The sequence below is a fragment of the Mobula hypostoma genome, chromosome 9, assembly GCF_963921235.1.
Source record: "Mobula hypostoma chromosome 9, sMobHyp1.1, whole genome shotgun sequence".
Taxonomy (NCBI): domain Eukaryota; kingdom Metazoa; phylum Chordata; class Chondrichthyes; order Myliobatiformes; family Myliobatidae; genus Mobula; species Mobula hypostoma.
This window is the reverse complement of record NC_086105.1, coordinates 118699906-118718498: the sequence shown is the minus strand read 5'-3', so window position 1 is coordinate 118718498 and position 18593 is coordinate 118699906. Positions and strand designations below refer to the sequence as shown.

Here is an 18593-nt window from a genome sequence, read left to right as displayed (position 1 = left end):
GCTTGATTGATAAGAGAAAGATCAGCTACCCAGTGCAGTCCGTCAGGATTTAGGACCTAGCGGAAAAGAATTAGAATAACATGAGACTACTACTTGAGTTCTAAAGAGCACTTTCCAAATTAACCTAAGGCTTACATTGAATTACGATTAAAAAATGGCTCAAGTTGGTATTTCTTGCAGGTTTGGCCTGCAGTCACTGCAGCTCACCTGCTCTGTTAAGGTCATTCCACGATGACACACAGTTAAAGGGGAACAGCAGCCTATGTGTGCAGGTCATTTCTCCCTGCCAGCTAAAAATAACAACTGGATTCAGGAAAATTCCAACACTCCATTTTAGCTGCCCCCACAGGAGAGAAGTAAATTCTGCTAATATCTGCTTTAATAAGTGAACCATAATAGTCTCTGTAGAATAAGTACAGCTCATACTTCCAAATGCACACTCTTAGTGCAAGCAAATTAAGATTTGAGTGTAAAATTAAAATAAGAACTGTATATTGTTATTAACACCACTTCATGCTAATATTACTTCATCATTATGGACTAGGTCTTAAGAAAGTCCATTATTATTTCATAAATAATAAATTGTTTCCCTCATGAATTAATCACATTTTTTAAAATCTCTCCACTTTAAAATTACTTGATGAATTCAAATGTACGTTTTAAAAAGTTCCATTTGGATCTACTTCACATACAGGCAGGAAAATATACTCTCGTGTACTTTATATAATATCATCCTGCTTTCGAACACTGGAGAACTTAATATAAGAGGAAGTCTGAGGTGGTTTATGAGAAAATGTAAAGTGCATTAATTTGATTCAATCTTTTTCTGGTTGAAAAATACTGATTTACCTTACCTCTGTTGCTAATGTAAGGATTAGAAAACATGAATCAAAACAAAAAGCTAACCAGTTCAAAATGCCTAATTATGAGGAAAATCTGAAGAATTCTCACTTTGACAAAGAAATAGCTTTAGGTGTCAATCATTTAAATTACAACAGGATTGCACAAATCTGAAAATTCATCTAATCTGTAGTTTTCTCTTTATTTTTCATTATTTTTTATTTAATGTCCTTCAGCTAGATGAATTGTGAAATAACTTAGGAGAGAATAGAGCTTTGCTCTTGTAAATGAGCAGCTAATTTTCAAAAGCAATTATCATTATAAGCAAACATTTCCTGTTTAACCTGTCAGATGGAATAGCAAATTTGGAATTTTTTTTAAAGACCAAATTGGGTTGTACTCAGGAGGTCTCATCTGGATCAAGTTATAGTTTGCTGAAGAGGCTTCAACAAAAGGAAGCAACTCATTAGGTTAAGATACCTGACTGCAGAAAAGAAAACTAAGCAGAGCATACACTGAAAATTTTGCAGCAAAGCAAGAACAACACAAGATTTTTGCCTGTCTTCTGCTTCCTCCAAGGAAGATATGTAGAAGAGTGAACCCATTGTTTCCACAGTCCGTAAGGAAATGGGGAAAACCTCACTTCATTTGGAGGGAGTGCATCATTGTTTCTGACTGAGACCTGTTTCAGAATAAGGCAGGCCCTCTAGACTTCAATCACAGGTGTTCATCACTACGTGTTATCTGATAATAGTCAACTGTAAGTTGTATGAAGGTGTCTAGGAAAATATTTATGCATAGCTCTAAAACTACTGCTACAGTCCTGTTCTTTTGACAACTGAAACCTAATACCAGTAAGTAATTGGTTAACTGTAGCGGAATTCCATTTTAATGATATATCAGTAAGTTTATTGAATGGCTAACTATTTAATCTTGCAGTTATTTATCTTTTCATTAGAACGTAGACTCCAACTACCAGCAGCTTTTTTCTTAAAGTGAAAATTCAACCTTTTGTGACAGAGCTTGTGCAGCGCAGGGGGATTAATAGGTAAGCGTGGATACTGCTGAAAACCAGGGCACAGATGACAAAACAACAGGTTAATTCTGCTTGTAACAATCTAACCAAGTAAATGTGCACGTTCTGGGTATTAAAGTTGGAACTCAAGTTATCTCTGCCCACATTGGACATTTTAATTGCTGATAATAAGCAAGGTTTATAACTTTCAGGAGGGGTGAGAAATACCAATTGGGTATAATGAAACCCATCCAAGTGCAGCCGTGTGTTCGTACCTTGTATATGCGTCAGTGATGAAACATAATATTATTTCATCCTGTGTAAATCTAGCCACCAGCAGCAGGATAAATCACTTAATTACAACAGGTGCAGTTCTCACAAATCTCACTTTTGCAGTTCGAGATTTAATACATTGAGCAGAGTTCAGAACTTATCTGCCCTGATTTATTTACAAACCTGATTTATTTATCTAAAAATTGAATTAAGCAGAATTTATGTTTGATAAATGTGGTCCAAATATCATGAACATTAATATTGCAGCCATTGTAATGAAAATAGTGACAAAAGTTCTCTTACATTTGAAACTTGGTGCTATTGAAATAGTCACTCTTGGTATGAGAGAAATTAAGTGGTTTGCTGCAGGAAAACACTACTTAAACATCTGACATTAACATTCCTAATAATAATTTCAATCAGACCGAATTTGAAAGCTATATAGTTAGTGCAACAAAAATGTTTTCATATTAACAGTCTCATCTTGAAATTATTATTTTACTCATTGTGATACGAGTACAATACATTTCAAATTTCATTCAGTTTAGGTTAGGAAATCACTTACATGTTACTCTCAATCCTGTCAATTTTATCAGATTCTCCAAATCAGAAAGCTAGGACACCTCTTTCTTGCAGCCAACTAATTCCTATTCTGCATGTGTAGCACTTTATAAAAGGAACAGGATCAAAACTCAATGAGATCTCCACACAGCTGTGGTTTGTGACAGAACAGAGACCAAAGATAGAGGCTCCAACCCCATTGCAGCACAGACATTAAATATGCTATTTTTCCCCAATTAAATTCATTGGGCTTCAACCCTGGCAGGGAGGAAGGAGAAGTGCAATGTGAAATAAATCAATTGTTCTGGATTGCATGCAGTCACCACTAAATGACTAATGTGGGCAGAAATTGACAGTGTTCCTCCCGAGAACTGGTTTAAAACACCTGAATCTAAAACTGATAGCAATCCCACCTACAGTGCATCTAGATATCATTGATGATCCTTCAGCAAAAAACGTTCACCAAGACAAATGCAAAAAGATCTCATTTTATTTTCCATGCAGCAGCCAGTGGTGAAAAAAATCAACTAAGATGACACAAAGATGATTTATTCCAACTGTAAGAGCCTGGTGTATCACTAAACAAAATATCTCTTCCCATGTGAGTGAACAAAATACAATCTTTTTGGTGGTCATGTTTGGCTTTAGTTTTTTTTAAATTTAAAAGTCCTAGTTATTTATCATTTCAACAGCAACCAAGAGGATAAAGCTGCTTCCTTTCCAGACATTATACTTAATATGTCTCTAAGTTATAGCAAGGTACAATTTTCTCTGTGTAATGATGGTTTTACATGCTTTTAGGTTCATTTTTTTCAATTCTTTGGCTTTGAAATAAATTTATTTATCATGAGGAATAAAAATAATCCTGTTTGGTCTTAGTATTTTTATAAAGGATCATTCACATTGACAGTAGAAAGCCGGTTTTATTCAAATCATTTTGTTGCATTTTCCCAGTAGTATTTTACACTTAAAACTTTCCAGTAACCATGGCTCCAATATAATCACATAATCTACAAGTGTCCATCAAGACCATAAAACCAGACAAGAAAGCATCTGAATTTCTCATGCTAACTTGTCACCACAACAATTAAATCAGCAAAGAACAGCTCACAAGCCATTGAAAGTCATTTTAGTTGGTGCCTTTTACTGCCTGTAAGTGAATACTTTGTTCAGTCTATATCCACCAGCTTTTGGATAATTATACCACCCCAGCTGCAGGAAAAACAGATGGCAAGTGTGCATTAGTAACACTGGTTTCTCTTGGTCATGCAAACATGAGAATGGTTGCATGTTCTCACATGGAAATTCCCATGTATAAAAAAAACTGTTGCAGCATTAAAATTCAAACAATGCACAGTCTTCTATTGTCATTCTGGGAACATCTGATGTATTGAAATAATTTGATGTATAATTTTTAAGACAAATTAATAGATAAAGGATAAAGATAAGCATACACAACACAGACAAAATGCTGGAGGAACTCAGCAGGTCAGGCAGCATCTATGGAAAAGAGTAAACAGTCGATGTTTCAGCCTGAGACCCTTCATCAGGACTCATCAAGGTCTTGGCCTGAAACGTCGACTGCTTACTCTTTTCCATAGATTCTGCCTGACCTGCTGAGTTCCTCCAGCGTCTTGTGTGTGTTGCTTTAGATCTTCAGCATCTGCAGATTTTTTCATGACATATGCTACTTCTCCAGAATCAGATGAATTATCTTCCAATACTTTGTGCGGTAATTCCAAGTGGGTAAGAATGAGGCAGCAGCAATATAAAGTGGGAAATTTTGCTCCAGCCAAATGCAAAGTGGATAATGGGGAGCACTCAACTCACTTGTACCAGCACAAGGAACAACATCTACAGTAGGGTGTGTAAACTGCAGCCTTGAATGATATGTATCTCGCTTAGCCTCCATGAATGCTTTTTTTTGGGTTACAGCCGTGAGATTATATGAAGCAGACTGTAGTAGATGAAACCTTTATCTCAAGGGAATCGATGAGAGGCAGCATTGCTTTCAGCCTGAAGGAGCCTCATTTAGTCTATTCATAGAAGGCACTGAGCAGAGATGTGAAGAAACTTATAGGTACTATCATCTGTATTTGCTGAGGAGATAACTGGAGCTGGGGGTGGTGGTGAGTTAAAAGCAAAATATAAAGGTGAGAGGTAGGGAAGATTACATTATCAGTGAAAACAGTTGCATGGTTACTTATGTAATGAATTACCATGAACTAGAGCAGGAAGGGCAAACTATATTTGAGCTAACATTTTGCTTTTAAACAAGGTGATATTAATTTTCCTAGCTAGGAAAAGATTGGAAAGCAAGTGTTCTAAATTTGAAATAGTAATTTCTTCTATTTTCTAACCATTAAATAAGGTTGCCAATTTCAGACTATATTAATGGAGAGATGAAAACAACATTATCTAAAGCCACGTACACAAAATGCTGGAGGAACTCAGCATGTCATGCAGCATCTGTGAAAAAAAATAAACAGTCGACGTTTCAGGCCGAGACCCTTCATCAGTCCTGACCTGCTGAGTTTCTCCACTGTTCTGTGTGTGTGTGGCTTGGCCTCCTAGCATCAGCAGATTTTTTTTTATCATTACCAAAAGTCAAATGCATTTGCAAATTGTGACATCATTCACCTTCGGGTTCTTTCTATTGGACTGTTTAGGGACAATGTTACCAAGTTTGGAGGGCTTGGATTATAAAGAGAGAATGGATACGTTGCATCTGTTTTTCCCAAGAGCGAAGGAGGCTGAGGGGTGACCTTACAGCTTATAAAACCTTGAGAGATATTGATAAGATAGACTCTCACAGTCTTTTTTCCGGGGTAAAGGAATCATAAAATGTTAGAGGAACTCAGTAGGTCAGGCAGCATCTATGGAGAGGAATAAAGAGCCAAAAGCCTTCATCAGCACTGCTTTAGCTTTAAGGGAATCTAAGGCTAGAGGATATAGGTTTCAGCTGAGAGCGGAACAATTTAAAGGGGACCTGAGAAGAATTGTTTTTTTTTAAACACACTGAAGGTGATGGGTATATGAACAAACAGCCAGAGGAAGTGCTACAAGTGGGAAAATTAAACCAGTTAAAAGACAATTTACAGGCACGTGCATAAGGAAGACTTAAAAATATATTGTTCAAATGTGGGCAAATGGGACTAGCTCAGGAAGACACCTTGGTTACCACGGACATATTGGATCAAAGGGCCTGTTTAGCAATGTGTAATTATAACTTTAATTCTCAGAAGCATTTTGTAAACAATATATAATGTAAAATAAAATAGAGTAAAATAAAGGTTCTTTTTTTTCTCTAGCTAGAACAAAGTGACCTGGATTTTCATGCAGAGCATTGGCTTTTCCTTCTAGAATGTCGACAAGCTGGGGCTCCTCTGTAGGCATGTGCAAATGCAGAAGTCACAAACTTCCAAACAGCTTACTGCCGGCAAATTCTCAGCCGCACTCTGACATTGAATTCTGCGCAGGGCATTGAGTCCTGCAGTTCTCTGGCAATTACGCGGGGCAAACTGTCCACGCTTAAGCTGGGCTGGATTAGATCTGCCACAGGTTTAGCAACTTCATTTATTTCAGTGGAGAGAGGGGGTTAAATTTCAGGTAATTTATGGCTTCCATTTGATTTGTCTGAAGTGCATTTAGTTATTCTGAAGTTCTTGGTGTTTTAATAATTTTCTTATCTTTACCAAAGTTTTACATTTGTAGTTGTTTGATTAACTTTAAATGTTAATGAACAGAAAGGTACAGACCAGGTGCAGTACATGGGGTTAATATCGATAGAACTTTATGTCCAGTGTAGAATTGATGAGCCAAAGGAGCAGTTTCTGTGCTGTATGTTTCTATGACTCTATCAGACATTCACAATATTCTGTTTACCTACTTTGACAGCTGGGTAAGCCTAAGGCGAATGGTTTTAACAGTTATCAAAGCATTAGTTCACCAGGGTAGCACAGCAGTTAGCCATGACACTATTACAGCTTGGAGTTTGGAGCTCATTTCTGACGCTGTCTGTAAGGAGTTCATACGTCCTCTCTGTGAACATGTGGATTTCCTCCAGGTGCTCTGGTTTCCTCCCACAGTCCAAAAATGCACCAGTTAGTACATCAAATGGTCATTGTAAATTGTCCTGTGATTAGGCTAGGGTTAAATAGTCGATTGCTGAGTGGTGGGGCTCACTGGGTCAGCAGGACCTGTTCTTTATTGCTAAATAAAGAAAGAAATATTATGGCAGGGCAAGTTCTGGCCTCGTCAAATAATGCCATTTATGATCATTATTGGTATCCCTGCTTGAAGCTAGAATTGTGGACAAAACTGCCATCTGGATACCTACAGCAGTTATATGCAGACCTGATCAGTAGAGAAGCAATGTGCACGGCTGGCTCAACACGAGCAGGAAATTATGGGCCAGTCTCTGGCTTAGTACAGTTTTCAATTCCTGGCTGTGCAAACCTGAATCACACTTATCCCCTTGGATATGCATACATTACATAGTCCATCTCAATTTCGTAAGACAGTTGCTCTGAAAAAGCCCACACTAACATGACAGCGAACTTGTTTAATGACTATAAAACTTAAAGAACAATGAATTACATTTTGTATCAACATGGCTACCAGTTTAACAACACAATTATTACTTCATAAGTACTCAGATACAAATCGGTTTCCTTATTTCATAAATTGATGATGCAAATTTTACAAATTTAATTAGGTGACAAAGCAGACTATTTGGCTCTTTAAGTTTAGGATGTAATTCAGAAGTATCGATGTTCTTCTAACTTAACTTTGCCTTTCTGCATCATTGCCATCTTGACTCATTCCCGTGATATCTGAAAATGCCTAATCTTTCTAAAAGGTTAATCCTTATGAATTTGAGATTGTGACCTCTAATTCTAAACTCCCAAATCAACATTTACATATCACCAACATTCACCCCAAGCCCTTTAATACTCTTCTTTCTTTCAGTGGGTTCACCTGTCATTTTTCTGAACCCCAGGAAATTAGGGAACAAACTATCAGTTTCTATTCATATGATAATCCTCTGATGATGCAAATTCAGAGCAGAAAACTGGTATACTTCCTCTCAGGCACCTAAATCCTTTAAGTAAGATGACCAACGTTGTGCTTAGTGTTTGAGTTGTGATCTTGCTAAGCTTCTATTTAATTACAGCAATTTATTGGCATAAGAATACATCTACTGATAAATGCTCTCAACACAAGATGTAGTAATCTATAAATGCTGAAATCTGCTTCTGAAATTTGATTCAGTTTGAGTTAATAGAACTAAATTTCAAAAGCAGAGGTCAACACACCCATGTTGTAACATGGTGCATACAGCACAGATAACAAAGAACAAATCTCTTTTCTTATACTCTGGTATAAAGGTTCTCATTCCAGTTATTTCCCTAATTATTAGTTGGACAGTACCTGCACACACAGGAACAAATGAGTGCTGCACAACTAATTATACTACAGACAGGAAAAGAGAAAATACTTTTAAAATCCTTTGCAGTTCTCTACTATATAAAATAAAATGTGTTCTGATTGAGGAAGATCTGGTAACTCCTTGCAAAGTCACAAAAAACTTAGAGAGCTCTCTCTCACAAGTGGAAGAAAGTACAAATTTTAGTTTTCTGTTGAGCATTCTATTTACACAATGTGCCTAATGTAGCAAAACATTAAAACTGAAATGTTGAATAAATGATTCGCTTGACAGATTATGCTATAAATTTATCACACAGTCGATACACCCACTTCGTCTTAAAGACATTTACAAAATTTTATTCTTGGAAATGAAAAAGGTAGATTTTTCCACTGTAGCTGTGTTTTCTTTTTCACAAAACCTGCATATATACAGCCTTGGTAAATCATTTCCTAGTCCCTGTGGGGTAATTTTGACTGCAGTGCTATGAAATAGGTGATAGCAAATCTGAAGCCTGTTTTACATCATTCCTGATTTTGATTTCCATTGATTTCAATTTGGAGTGATGTAAAATGGGTGCCAATGTCGCGCGATATTGAAATTGCCTACAGTATGTCCATATATTATTCATTGCCAAAGCAGCCTGTTCCATTATTTGAAGGCTGATGAGAAGCAAATTTTGTGTTTACATTGTTTCACTGTATATAGAATTCCGCTGCATACCTTCAGAGATCAGTCATAATCCCCAGTTTGGGAAACAGCACCAATCATAATTCAACAAAAAAGCAGAGGAATGAAAAATGTATTTCTTTCCTCAGTTAAACATTTTAATTAAGTTTTCAAAAAGTTCCCAAGATGGTCTTATGATTGTAAAGTAAGCTTTCCTAATATTTAATCCAAAACTGATAAATTAATGAATTAAAGTGAAATTAAAATAATCCTAAGGAACAGTGTAAAACTGAATGTCTAACTACCAACCCAGAACACTTTAAAGGGGAAACATTCACAATTATTCTTGATCTTATAAATGTCCACTTGTAACGTTGAGTTCATTTGCACAATTATCATAGATAAACACCTTATAAACTTAGTTATATATGTGATTATTAACAAGGAATGAACAAGTAAAATACAGTCAAGGACCATCCGGATCCCTATTTAATTGTAATTCAAGGTTTCACATTCAGAGAAGCACATTTTCAAGTTTGCCATAATGATTATTTATTCTAATCTAAATATATAAAAGTTTAAAATTTGTTCTTAGCACACTGCAGCAAACTACGGCTAAAATATGTTTGAGCTATCTTTGTTCCTAGATATGTGTGTTTCAACTATTAACTAACATTTCAGTTACAGGCATAATAAAGCATAATTATATAGCTATCAATATGTTGAGAACATTTTTAGTTCAAAATGGAGATTCAGCTAATTAGTGAAAAAAACATTAAAAATGATGAAATAAGGAAACATGAAGCTCAAGGCGTGAGTTCTTCGCTTGCAATGAAGTTTGCTCAATTCCCACATCATCCAGCTTTAGAGATGGCAAAAATGATCCACATTTTTGTTAATTCTGTCCATGCTGGTGGATTAAATGTTACATGCTATACAAATGATTTCATGCTTACACGCATGGTGCTGAAAGATACAGTGCTAGGAAAAAGCATTACAGCTGTGACAGAGGTCAAGCCAATGAGCTCGCAAGTCAAAGCACTGAGGTGGATGAGAGCAGGGCACAACGACACAGCAGATCCAAGAAAGGGAATAATTTTTGCTTAGGAACTGTCAAGCAAAATGATTATGTCATACTAAAGTGCTGAAGATAAAATGGTTAAATGTAAAATATTAAGGGATTAGTACATGAAAATAATGGTAGAAACAACTAAAAGACGGAGGAAAAATAACCTGATTCTCTTTCTTTTCTCCAGCTTTTTTCATACATCTGGTTTTAATGTCATTTTATACTTTCAGCTCATTGTTATTGAAATAATCTGATGTAATCTTTTCCAAGTTTGTATCTGTTTTCCTCTCCTCCCCCCCCCCGCCCCCATGCATGAACACTGACCTATGTCCCTGTCATTTCTGTCTTTCCCTTGCTCTACGATATTGAACCTTTATATGCAAATCATCACTTTATGAGGTTGGGAAAATCAATCAATGACTATAACCATTATAACTGTTATAAACGGCTGATATTTTCTGCTATAAACACCTGCATTCAAACGAAACAACATTTATTTACGGGAAACCTTTTCCAATGCAGAATTCCATAAACCCACACAATTCAATCACGTAGGACTTTTAAACGTCATTTATTTTCCAGGGGTAAACAATACATTTTTTTCAAAACTTAAAATGGCTTTAATTAGCCTTTAATTATATATCTTCACTATTCACTTTTAAGGTATCTTAATACTAACCATTGGATCAACAATTAGTTAAAGGCCACATTACTTATTTTCAAAATTAAGGTAGAAACATCCTATTCTCTGAAGTTATGTTAATTAACAAAATGTAAAATATAATATTTTGCTAAACAATCATAAAAGTTTTATGACATTTAAATACCTTGCCCAATATAAGCAAAAGCAAGTTAATTATGGTTGTTGAATAACTGAAGAATAACAACGTACTGTATGTACTGAAAAAATAAAGGATGAGTATTTTAATTATGCAAATATTCATCTATACTATTTTAATTATTTTGAATGGAAGTAAAATCCTTGCAAAGTGAATGGTATAAAATGATGTCACAGAGCATATGCATAAATAGAGCATGAGAGATTGACAATCCCTGCATGAATGGGACTTCCAAACATCTAGTTAGCAGTAAGAAATGAAATAGATTTCAAACCTTTAGATCTGCCACAGACTATTTCAGCACATGTTAAAACATGCACATGTACACTTTGACTGCTGCTATTGTACAGTTCCTTCTGACAGATGAATATCAAAAGGAATTTCAAGCCAGCATTATAGATAAACAACTCCAAAACAAAAACTTTAAACTTCCCTTTCATCAACATCCATATTTTTTTGCCACATATATCAAAGTGCTTTGTTAATGAGATTTGCTTAAATTAAGTCATAATCTCAATAATACACAACAACAGGGCAGCAAACAAAAAGTTGAAAGATTAAGAGAATAGACACAGAACTTAAAAACTCTCCCATCTAACTGATATTAATATAAGCATATTTGTTTCACAAAAATAATGAAACAGCAGTCTCTTTGTGGAGTTAAAATCTAATAGTTGATTTCAAAATACATTGTGTCAAAAACAACTTGACACATACATTTTCTCTATGTAAACAATTGCTGAGCATTTTTTCAGTCAATATCATTCTATTTATTGAAGTTTGACAAAAGAGCAGAACCAGTAAATATAAATTATTACTGCAGAGAATATAAATTCTCCTTACCTGCTGTAGGTACATAAAAGTCAAGGCACAGGAGAGCTGGGGACACATGCCTACATTAGGCAAAGCGACACAGGTTGCACCCGTCAGAGGATGCTGCATTCTGTTACTCTGAGGTCGGGAAAGAACCAGCGAGGGGGCTTGCATGCACACACGCTGGTCCTGTTTCTTCTTTCAGCACCAATTCACAGGCAGCCTTGTGCCAAGTTGCACTAAAATAAGCAAGCTTCTCTCTCTCTCTCTCTCTCTCTCTCTCTCTCCTCTCTCTCTCTCTCTCTCTTTCTCACTCTCTCTCGCTTTTATTTTGTGAAACAGTGCAGCACACAAAAGGCTCAGTTGTCAACCTACCAGGCCTGTAGAGACAGTTTAAAAAAATTCTGCACAGAGCTAAACTCGGGCTCCTGCCTGACGATGAACATGTGCAACTCTTCTAATGACAGAGTGAGGGAAGGCTCGTCACACAGCATTAGTTGCTGACTAGTGGAGTGCGCCTGATTCACTGGGGCTCAGTCGCCTGGTGCTGATGTTGCATGGCTCTCATTTGTCAAATGGGTCTTAGGGCAGGGTCTTTTCACTCTCTCCCCTTGCACTGAAACTCAAATACTGCATTTTAAAAATCCCGAGGGAGGCCCTGCTGAATCGTGTATGGCTGGGAGATTTTGGCAATTAATGTCACTACCCAGCTGAGACCATGCTGCCAGCTTGATGTAATCACTTAAATGCGGAACTAACCTGCATTAAACAATAGAAAAAATGGGAAGGGGTGGGAATATCCCAACGCAAGAAGCATAAGAGCTTAAAGAATCCAACCGCTCATTCTCCTGTACCAAATAATTTCAGCAAAGCCTCGTCATAAATCATCAGGCAAATCATTTTAGATTAGAGGAATTAATAATTAATTCACTTACAAGAAGGTCTTTTCAGGAAGTGACAACTGTTTTCCAATTCTGTCACAAGGCTGATAAACTGAAAGCTACGCTCTGAAATTAACAAACTTTTCATCATGCAAAAACAATGCGGAGCTAATGCTCCCTGATCTCTTTTCTCTCTCCCTCAAGCAAGTCTCTTCTTCAGACAGAGATATGCATGTCTCCTTCCTTTACCTTTATTCTGGATCAGGCTTTGCTATGCAACACACTCCGTGGATGACATCTATTCTCTCCAATGAAACATGATAAATAATAAATAATGCCCTAATTTGACCCAATCAAGAGTGGTGCATTGGGAGGCAAAATAAAACACATGGAAAGATGTACAAAATTAGGCACATCTAACAAGCAATATTTTAAAAGTACAGATAGGATTAGAGAATGCATTGTTTCCAGAAACAAATGTAATTTTTTTTTACATTTCCCTTTCAGATCTAAGTATATCTTCCCAGCTGCAATTTCTTGTTAAAAATGCCTATCGTCATTTCACGACTTTATTTCTGCTTTTGGTCTACAGTAGCTCTTTGTACTAGATTAAGAGATTATGAAGGCTTGCATTAACCTCAGGCGATAAAGAATTGCTAATTTTCAGTTTCTATTAAGTACTGTGTTATTTCCAAAGATTCCACCAGCATTTAATAGCAAATGTCTACAGTGACCCATCTACTTCCTCTATTATTTAACTGCTCTTTATGAAAAGGTTACCAGTTTTCATCTTTTTTCACAAAGCACTATTAATTAAGATTAATATTTGTAAATCTTTAGAATACTCATGGATTTAGATAAATATTAGCCTTTCCTCTTTTCACAGCTTCCCCCTTTACATAGGGACGCTGACGTTTAAAAAAAATCTTAACCATGGTTTTATTTTTAAATGCAGAGAAAATGCTGTAGCTATTAAGAGCCAGCTAGTCAAGTACGATTTTTATTCACAGTATCAAGACTCACTTTCTATTGATTTCAAAGAAAACAATAACCATTGTATTTTGATTGTTTTATCATTGTCAATGTAATATTTAGTTCAGGAGCCGAATGCTTCACGACCACTTTGCACTGAGGTCAGTGAAGTTCAGTCCTTTGTAGCAGATCACCAACAAATATATTACTTAAGGATTGAGACTTTTTGAAAAAAAATATGTTTCTCCCCCAATGCTGTAATGCTTATTCCTGAGAAATTGGAATGCACAGTATACAATGCCTATTTGTTCTGAGTGTGGTACTGCTTAGTATTGCTCTGAATCTGACTTTGCAAGTGGTAATTACAGTCAAACATGGGCTGAAGTCTAACTGCTTGTGGAGTGAAAAACAGGTTTTTTTTGAGGTTGGGGAGGGATTTAGGAGGCTTGGCAGGTTTCAGTTTGAAATTGTAGAAAGAGTGAAACCATCTTTGCAGCTCCTCTTCGAAGACTGGAAATACCTCTCAGAAAAAAAATATAGCAAGAAAGCAAGGATTCAGCTTATCATGCCTGTATTAGCTTGTTGAAAGATTTATCCAATCGGTCCCCCTCTTCTGCACTATCCCATTTGAAGCAGAATATGTGTGACTTGCGAAGGGAAAAAATAATAATAAATCTAAAATATCATCAAAATCCCTGAAAGAAAAGCTATTTTACACTGCATTCAAGTGCTTACACTATTCCAAAATCAATGTTCCCACACTATTCCAATGTGAGTATTATCACACTATTTCAATGTGAGCATTACTGCCCCCATTCCAATATGGCATTACTGCAGTAATCCATTTTCAATTTACTCACACAATTCCAACATGAATGAAATTATACTATACCAATGTGAACACACCCATACTATTGTAATGAGACTGCACTCACATTATTCCAATAAGGCTGTACTCAGATCATTCCAATATCAATGCATAAGCACGCTATAAGTGTGAATACACTCTCTCAGAGAAAGATTCATACTATTCTAGGGAATCTGGAGCTGAGCGGTTCCTGGAATCACTGCATGGGACAGAAATAGTCAATGACCAAGAGACAATGGTACGATGGGTGCCTCTGATAATGGCAGGGTAAAGGCATTTCTGGGGCAAGTGGAACTTCACCTGAACTAGAGATGAATGGATATCCATTTCATCCAAGCCATGACAGGTAGCTAAGACCGTAAGACCATAAGAAATAGGAACTGAATCAGGCTATTTGCCCATCGACTTCGCTCCACCATTCAATCATGGTTGGCTTCTTTTCCATCTCAAATCCATTCTCCTGCCTCCTCCCTGTACTTTTTGAAGCCATTACTAATCAAGAACCTTTAAATATACTCAAGTATATCTGCAACAAATATACTCAATAACCTAGCCTCTGCAGCCATCTGTGGCAATGAATTCCACAGATCCACCACCCTCTGGCTGAAGAAATTCTTCCCATCTCTGTTCTAAAGGATGTCATTATGTTCTGAAGCTGTACCCTCTAGTCTTAGACTGTCCCGTTCTTGGAAACATCTCCGCATCTACTCAATAGTTAACAGGTTTCAATGAGATTCCCTCTCATTCTTCTAAAGTCTGGCAAGTACAGGCCTAGAGCTGTAAAAAGCTCCTCATAAGTTAACTCTTCCATTCCTGGGATCATCCTCATGTATCTCCTTTGTTCCCTCTCCAATGCCAGCACATCCTTTCTAAGATAAAGAGGCCAAAACTGCTCACAATATTCCAACTGTGCTTTGACCAATGCCTTATAATCTCTAAAGATTTAGACTGATCACCTAATCCACCTGCTCCCAAAAAACAGCAACAATTGAAATTTTGCCAGGTCCCTGCAAAGATAGCTCTTTTAAGCCAGCATCTGACAGACAAGCTGATGCCCCTCAACCAGAGACAGCAACAAGATATCCTCAATGTTTAGACAGCAATCATGAACATATCATGGCTTCTCTACCAAAAACTGTCAGGTTTGATGAGCGTGACCAGGAGATCCAGGAGTTAATTAACTGTAAGTGGATGGATTCTTAAATTGTAAAGTTCACCTAAATACAAGAGAAAAGAAATAGCTTGACTGATTATCATGGCAGCACGTTTACTTCTTTAGAAATTTGCAAAGATCCTTCATGGCATCGTAAACTATGACAAATTTCCATAGCTGTGTGGTGGAGAGTATAATTGACTGGTTGCATCAAGGCCTGGTCTGGAAACATCAATGCCCTTGTATGGAATATGCTACAAAAAGTAGTAGATACAGCTCAGTTCATCACAGGAAAAGCCCTCCTCATTTAGACGGAGTGCTGTCACAGGAAAGCAGCATTAGACATCAAGGACACACATCTCCCAGGCCATACTCTCTTCTCGCTGCTGAGGCCATACTCTCTTCTCGCTGCTGCCATCAGGAAAAGTATAAAAGGGCTTCACAATCCACATCACCAGGTTCAGGAACGGTTATTACCCCTATACCATCAGGCTCCTGAACAGAGGAGATAACTTAAGTCAACTTCACTTGCCCCATCACTGAACTGTACCTACAACCTATGGAATTACTTTCAAGGAATCTTTATCTCATGTTTTCAATACTTATTGTTTATTTATTTAAAAGTTTGTATTTGCACAGTTCTATTGTCTTTTGCATTTTGGTTGTTTGTCCATCCTCTTTAGTGCAGCCTTTCATTGTTTCTATTACATTTCTTGCATTGACTGTGTATGCCTGCAAAAATGTATCTCAGGATTGTAAATGGGATATGTACTTCAGTAACAAATTTAATTTGAACTTTGATACTTACATGTTGGGAAACATGAAAAACCCATGACCCAAACCCAGGACTTTGGTGGAAAAGGCCAATGGGAATGTATTCACAATCCCAACATGCATGGATTCTTCAGTTCTGACAGGGCTAATTGTTCTCCAAACACCTAGAGGTCCACCCTGCATTGAGCTAAGAACTGGGCAGAGGTTATCAAGGTATGAGAGGCTGTCAGCATCTGCTGGAAGGAATAATTTGAAGAATCCTCAACCAACACTGTGACCTTGATGCTACTGTCCTGAAGCCAAAAACCACAGTCAATCCAGTCCTAACCTCATGACAGATCAACAAACTGAAAAGACCATGTGTTAATGGAGAAGATAAAACCTCAGGAGCAGACAGCCGACTTTGCCAAAGTTGTTCAACTTGACAGAGTGGGTTCACGAACATAAACGTGTCCCACCTCTGCAATAAATAAGAAATAGCAAGCGTCCTCAGCAATACTGTAATTATGATCACCTTCAAGAATAGAGGCAAATCCAGCTGTGGTGACTACAGAGGCATCCTTATGCTTCTGCATCAGAGAAAGTCATCGCATGTCTTTCTCAGATGGTCTCTACCACTCTACAACTTTAGGGAAACGCAGGGAGCAAGATCAGTCATTATCCATGGTCATGCTGGACTTGACTACTGAAGTTAGGAAAGTCTATAGGGACTTCTCAAATCTAGCTGCTTTCAAAAATTTATCTCCAGTCCCATATCTGTGAAATGTGGACCAGCTCCAAAATCTTGAGAATCAACTCTAAGCAGAGGTAGATAGGCAAATTTGACATTATCTTCAGCCTGCCAGCACGACAGACTGCGGAAAGGAATATATGAAACCACAGAGTTTATGGACAACTGGGCGGCAGTGATCCCAAGCCTCCTGTTCATTTCAGAGTTCTAGATTACCTACAGCTACCTCTACAAATCGCTGGAAAGGTTATATCAGAACGTATTTGCAATCTCTGCCAAATCCATTGGCAGGACAGGTGAACCAATGTCAGAGTACTTGTGCATATGACAATAAGTTTTACTTGATTAACGTGATTTGACTTGACTCTCCCAGGGCAACATTCCTGCACTAAGGCCTCATTTATACTCAGCCAGCTCCGAAGGGCAGGACACGTAGTTCACACAAATGTCAACAGAATCTAAAAACAGGCATTCAGCGGCCTCGGCTACATTAGTGAGGCCTTTCGTGAATTGGGGAACCACTTTGATGAGCATCTGTGCTCTCTCTACCAAAAGCTGAACTTCCCAGTGGCCAAACATTTTATTTCTGATTCCCACTCCCATTCTGCCATGTTGGTCCGCAGACTCCCCTTGTGCCAAGATGAGGCCACACTCACGTTGGAGGAGCAATATTCCATCTGGGTAGAATCCAGCCTGAAGGGATAAATATTATTTTCTCCTTCCAGGAAAAAGGTTTTTCCCTCCTCCTCCCGTCTTCTTCTATTCTCCACATTGGCTTCTTACCTCTTCTCACCTGCCTATCAGTTCCACCTGCGTGCTCTCGTTCTTCCCTTTCTCCTATGCGCCACTCTTCTTTCCTATCATATTCCTTCCCCTTCAGTCCTTTATCTTTCCTACACACCTGGCTTCACTTATCCTCCTCCCCCTCCACCCATTTTTTTTATTCTTGTGTCTTTCCCCTTCCTGTCCAGTCCTGAAGAAGGTTCTTGGCCAGAAACGTCGATTGTTTATTCATGTCCATAGACTTGCTAAGTTCCTCCAGCATTTTGAGTGTGTTAATTCAGCTCTGAAACCTATCACAAAGAGGGATGGTGAAAACGATTCAGGAATGTTTGCGAAGTGTTGGAGGAACACAATGGCTCAAGCAGCAAAGAGATGGTTGACATTTCAGATCAAGACCCTGTATCAGATTTCTGTTCCCAAAGGTTCCTTGAAAATATCTAACATCCTCATTGACTCATGAGAGTCCCCAGCCCAGAATTACCAGTATTAAAGAAGTTCCATTTGGGATGGCGTTGACAGTTTTGAGTTCCTCTGTTAGGAACACAGTGAAGCTTAGAGAAAGAAGTGAAATGATCAGCCCAACCCTATATAAGCAGGCTACTTCCCTACCAAACACCCCCGTCCCACCTGTGGTTGAATATGTGGATTCCAGTCACTTCAGACTCCATAGAAAGAGAATCAAAACAAATTAGTCTTGAGCTCTCTGGACAGTCAATGAAGAAGATGAGTTTGAGATGGAAAATGGGAAAGCCAGGAATTGTGGTCACTAAGAAAGTAGGAAGGAAATGATTTGGGGTTGTGCAGTTGCTGTTTCAGTAATGACAAAGAAACCCTGTGGGACTCTAACTTTCATCTTAGGATTGCATCCTGACATGTAGGGAAGCAATGGGATGACATGTCTATGTGTACATGGCAAATTAGTAAA

General features: G+C 37.7%; 1 protein-coding gene across 10 annotated transcripts in view; it reads right to left on the bottom strand.

Annotated features, from left to right (window-relative positions):
- Positions 1–18593, bottom strand: part of rbfox1 (RNA binding fox-1 homolog 1) — a 1583823-nt gene that overhangs the window by 579350 nt on the left and 985880 nt on the right. For 2 of the 10 annotated variants that reach the window (XM_063058992.1, XM_063058994.1), the window contains exon 1: positions 11538–11845. The exons of 3 other annotated variants lie outside the window; for them this stretch is intronic. In XM_063058992.1, the coding sequence (XP_062915062.1) occupies positions 11538–11681 (144 nt within the window). In that variant the 5' untranslated portion in view covers positions 11682–11845. Of the gene's footprint in view, positions 1–11537; positions 11846–11882; positions 12018–12442; positions 12590–18593 lie in introns of those variants that run through there. 5 more of the 10 variants (XM_063059003.1, XM_063059004.1, XM_063058998.1 and 2 more) reach the window with 5 other exon arrangements.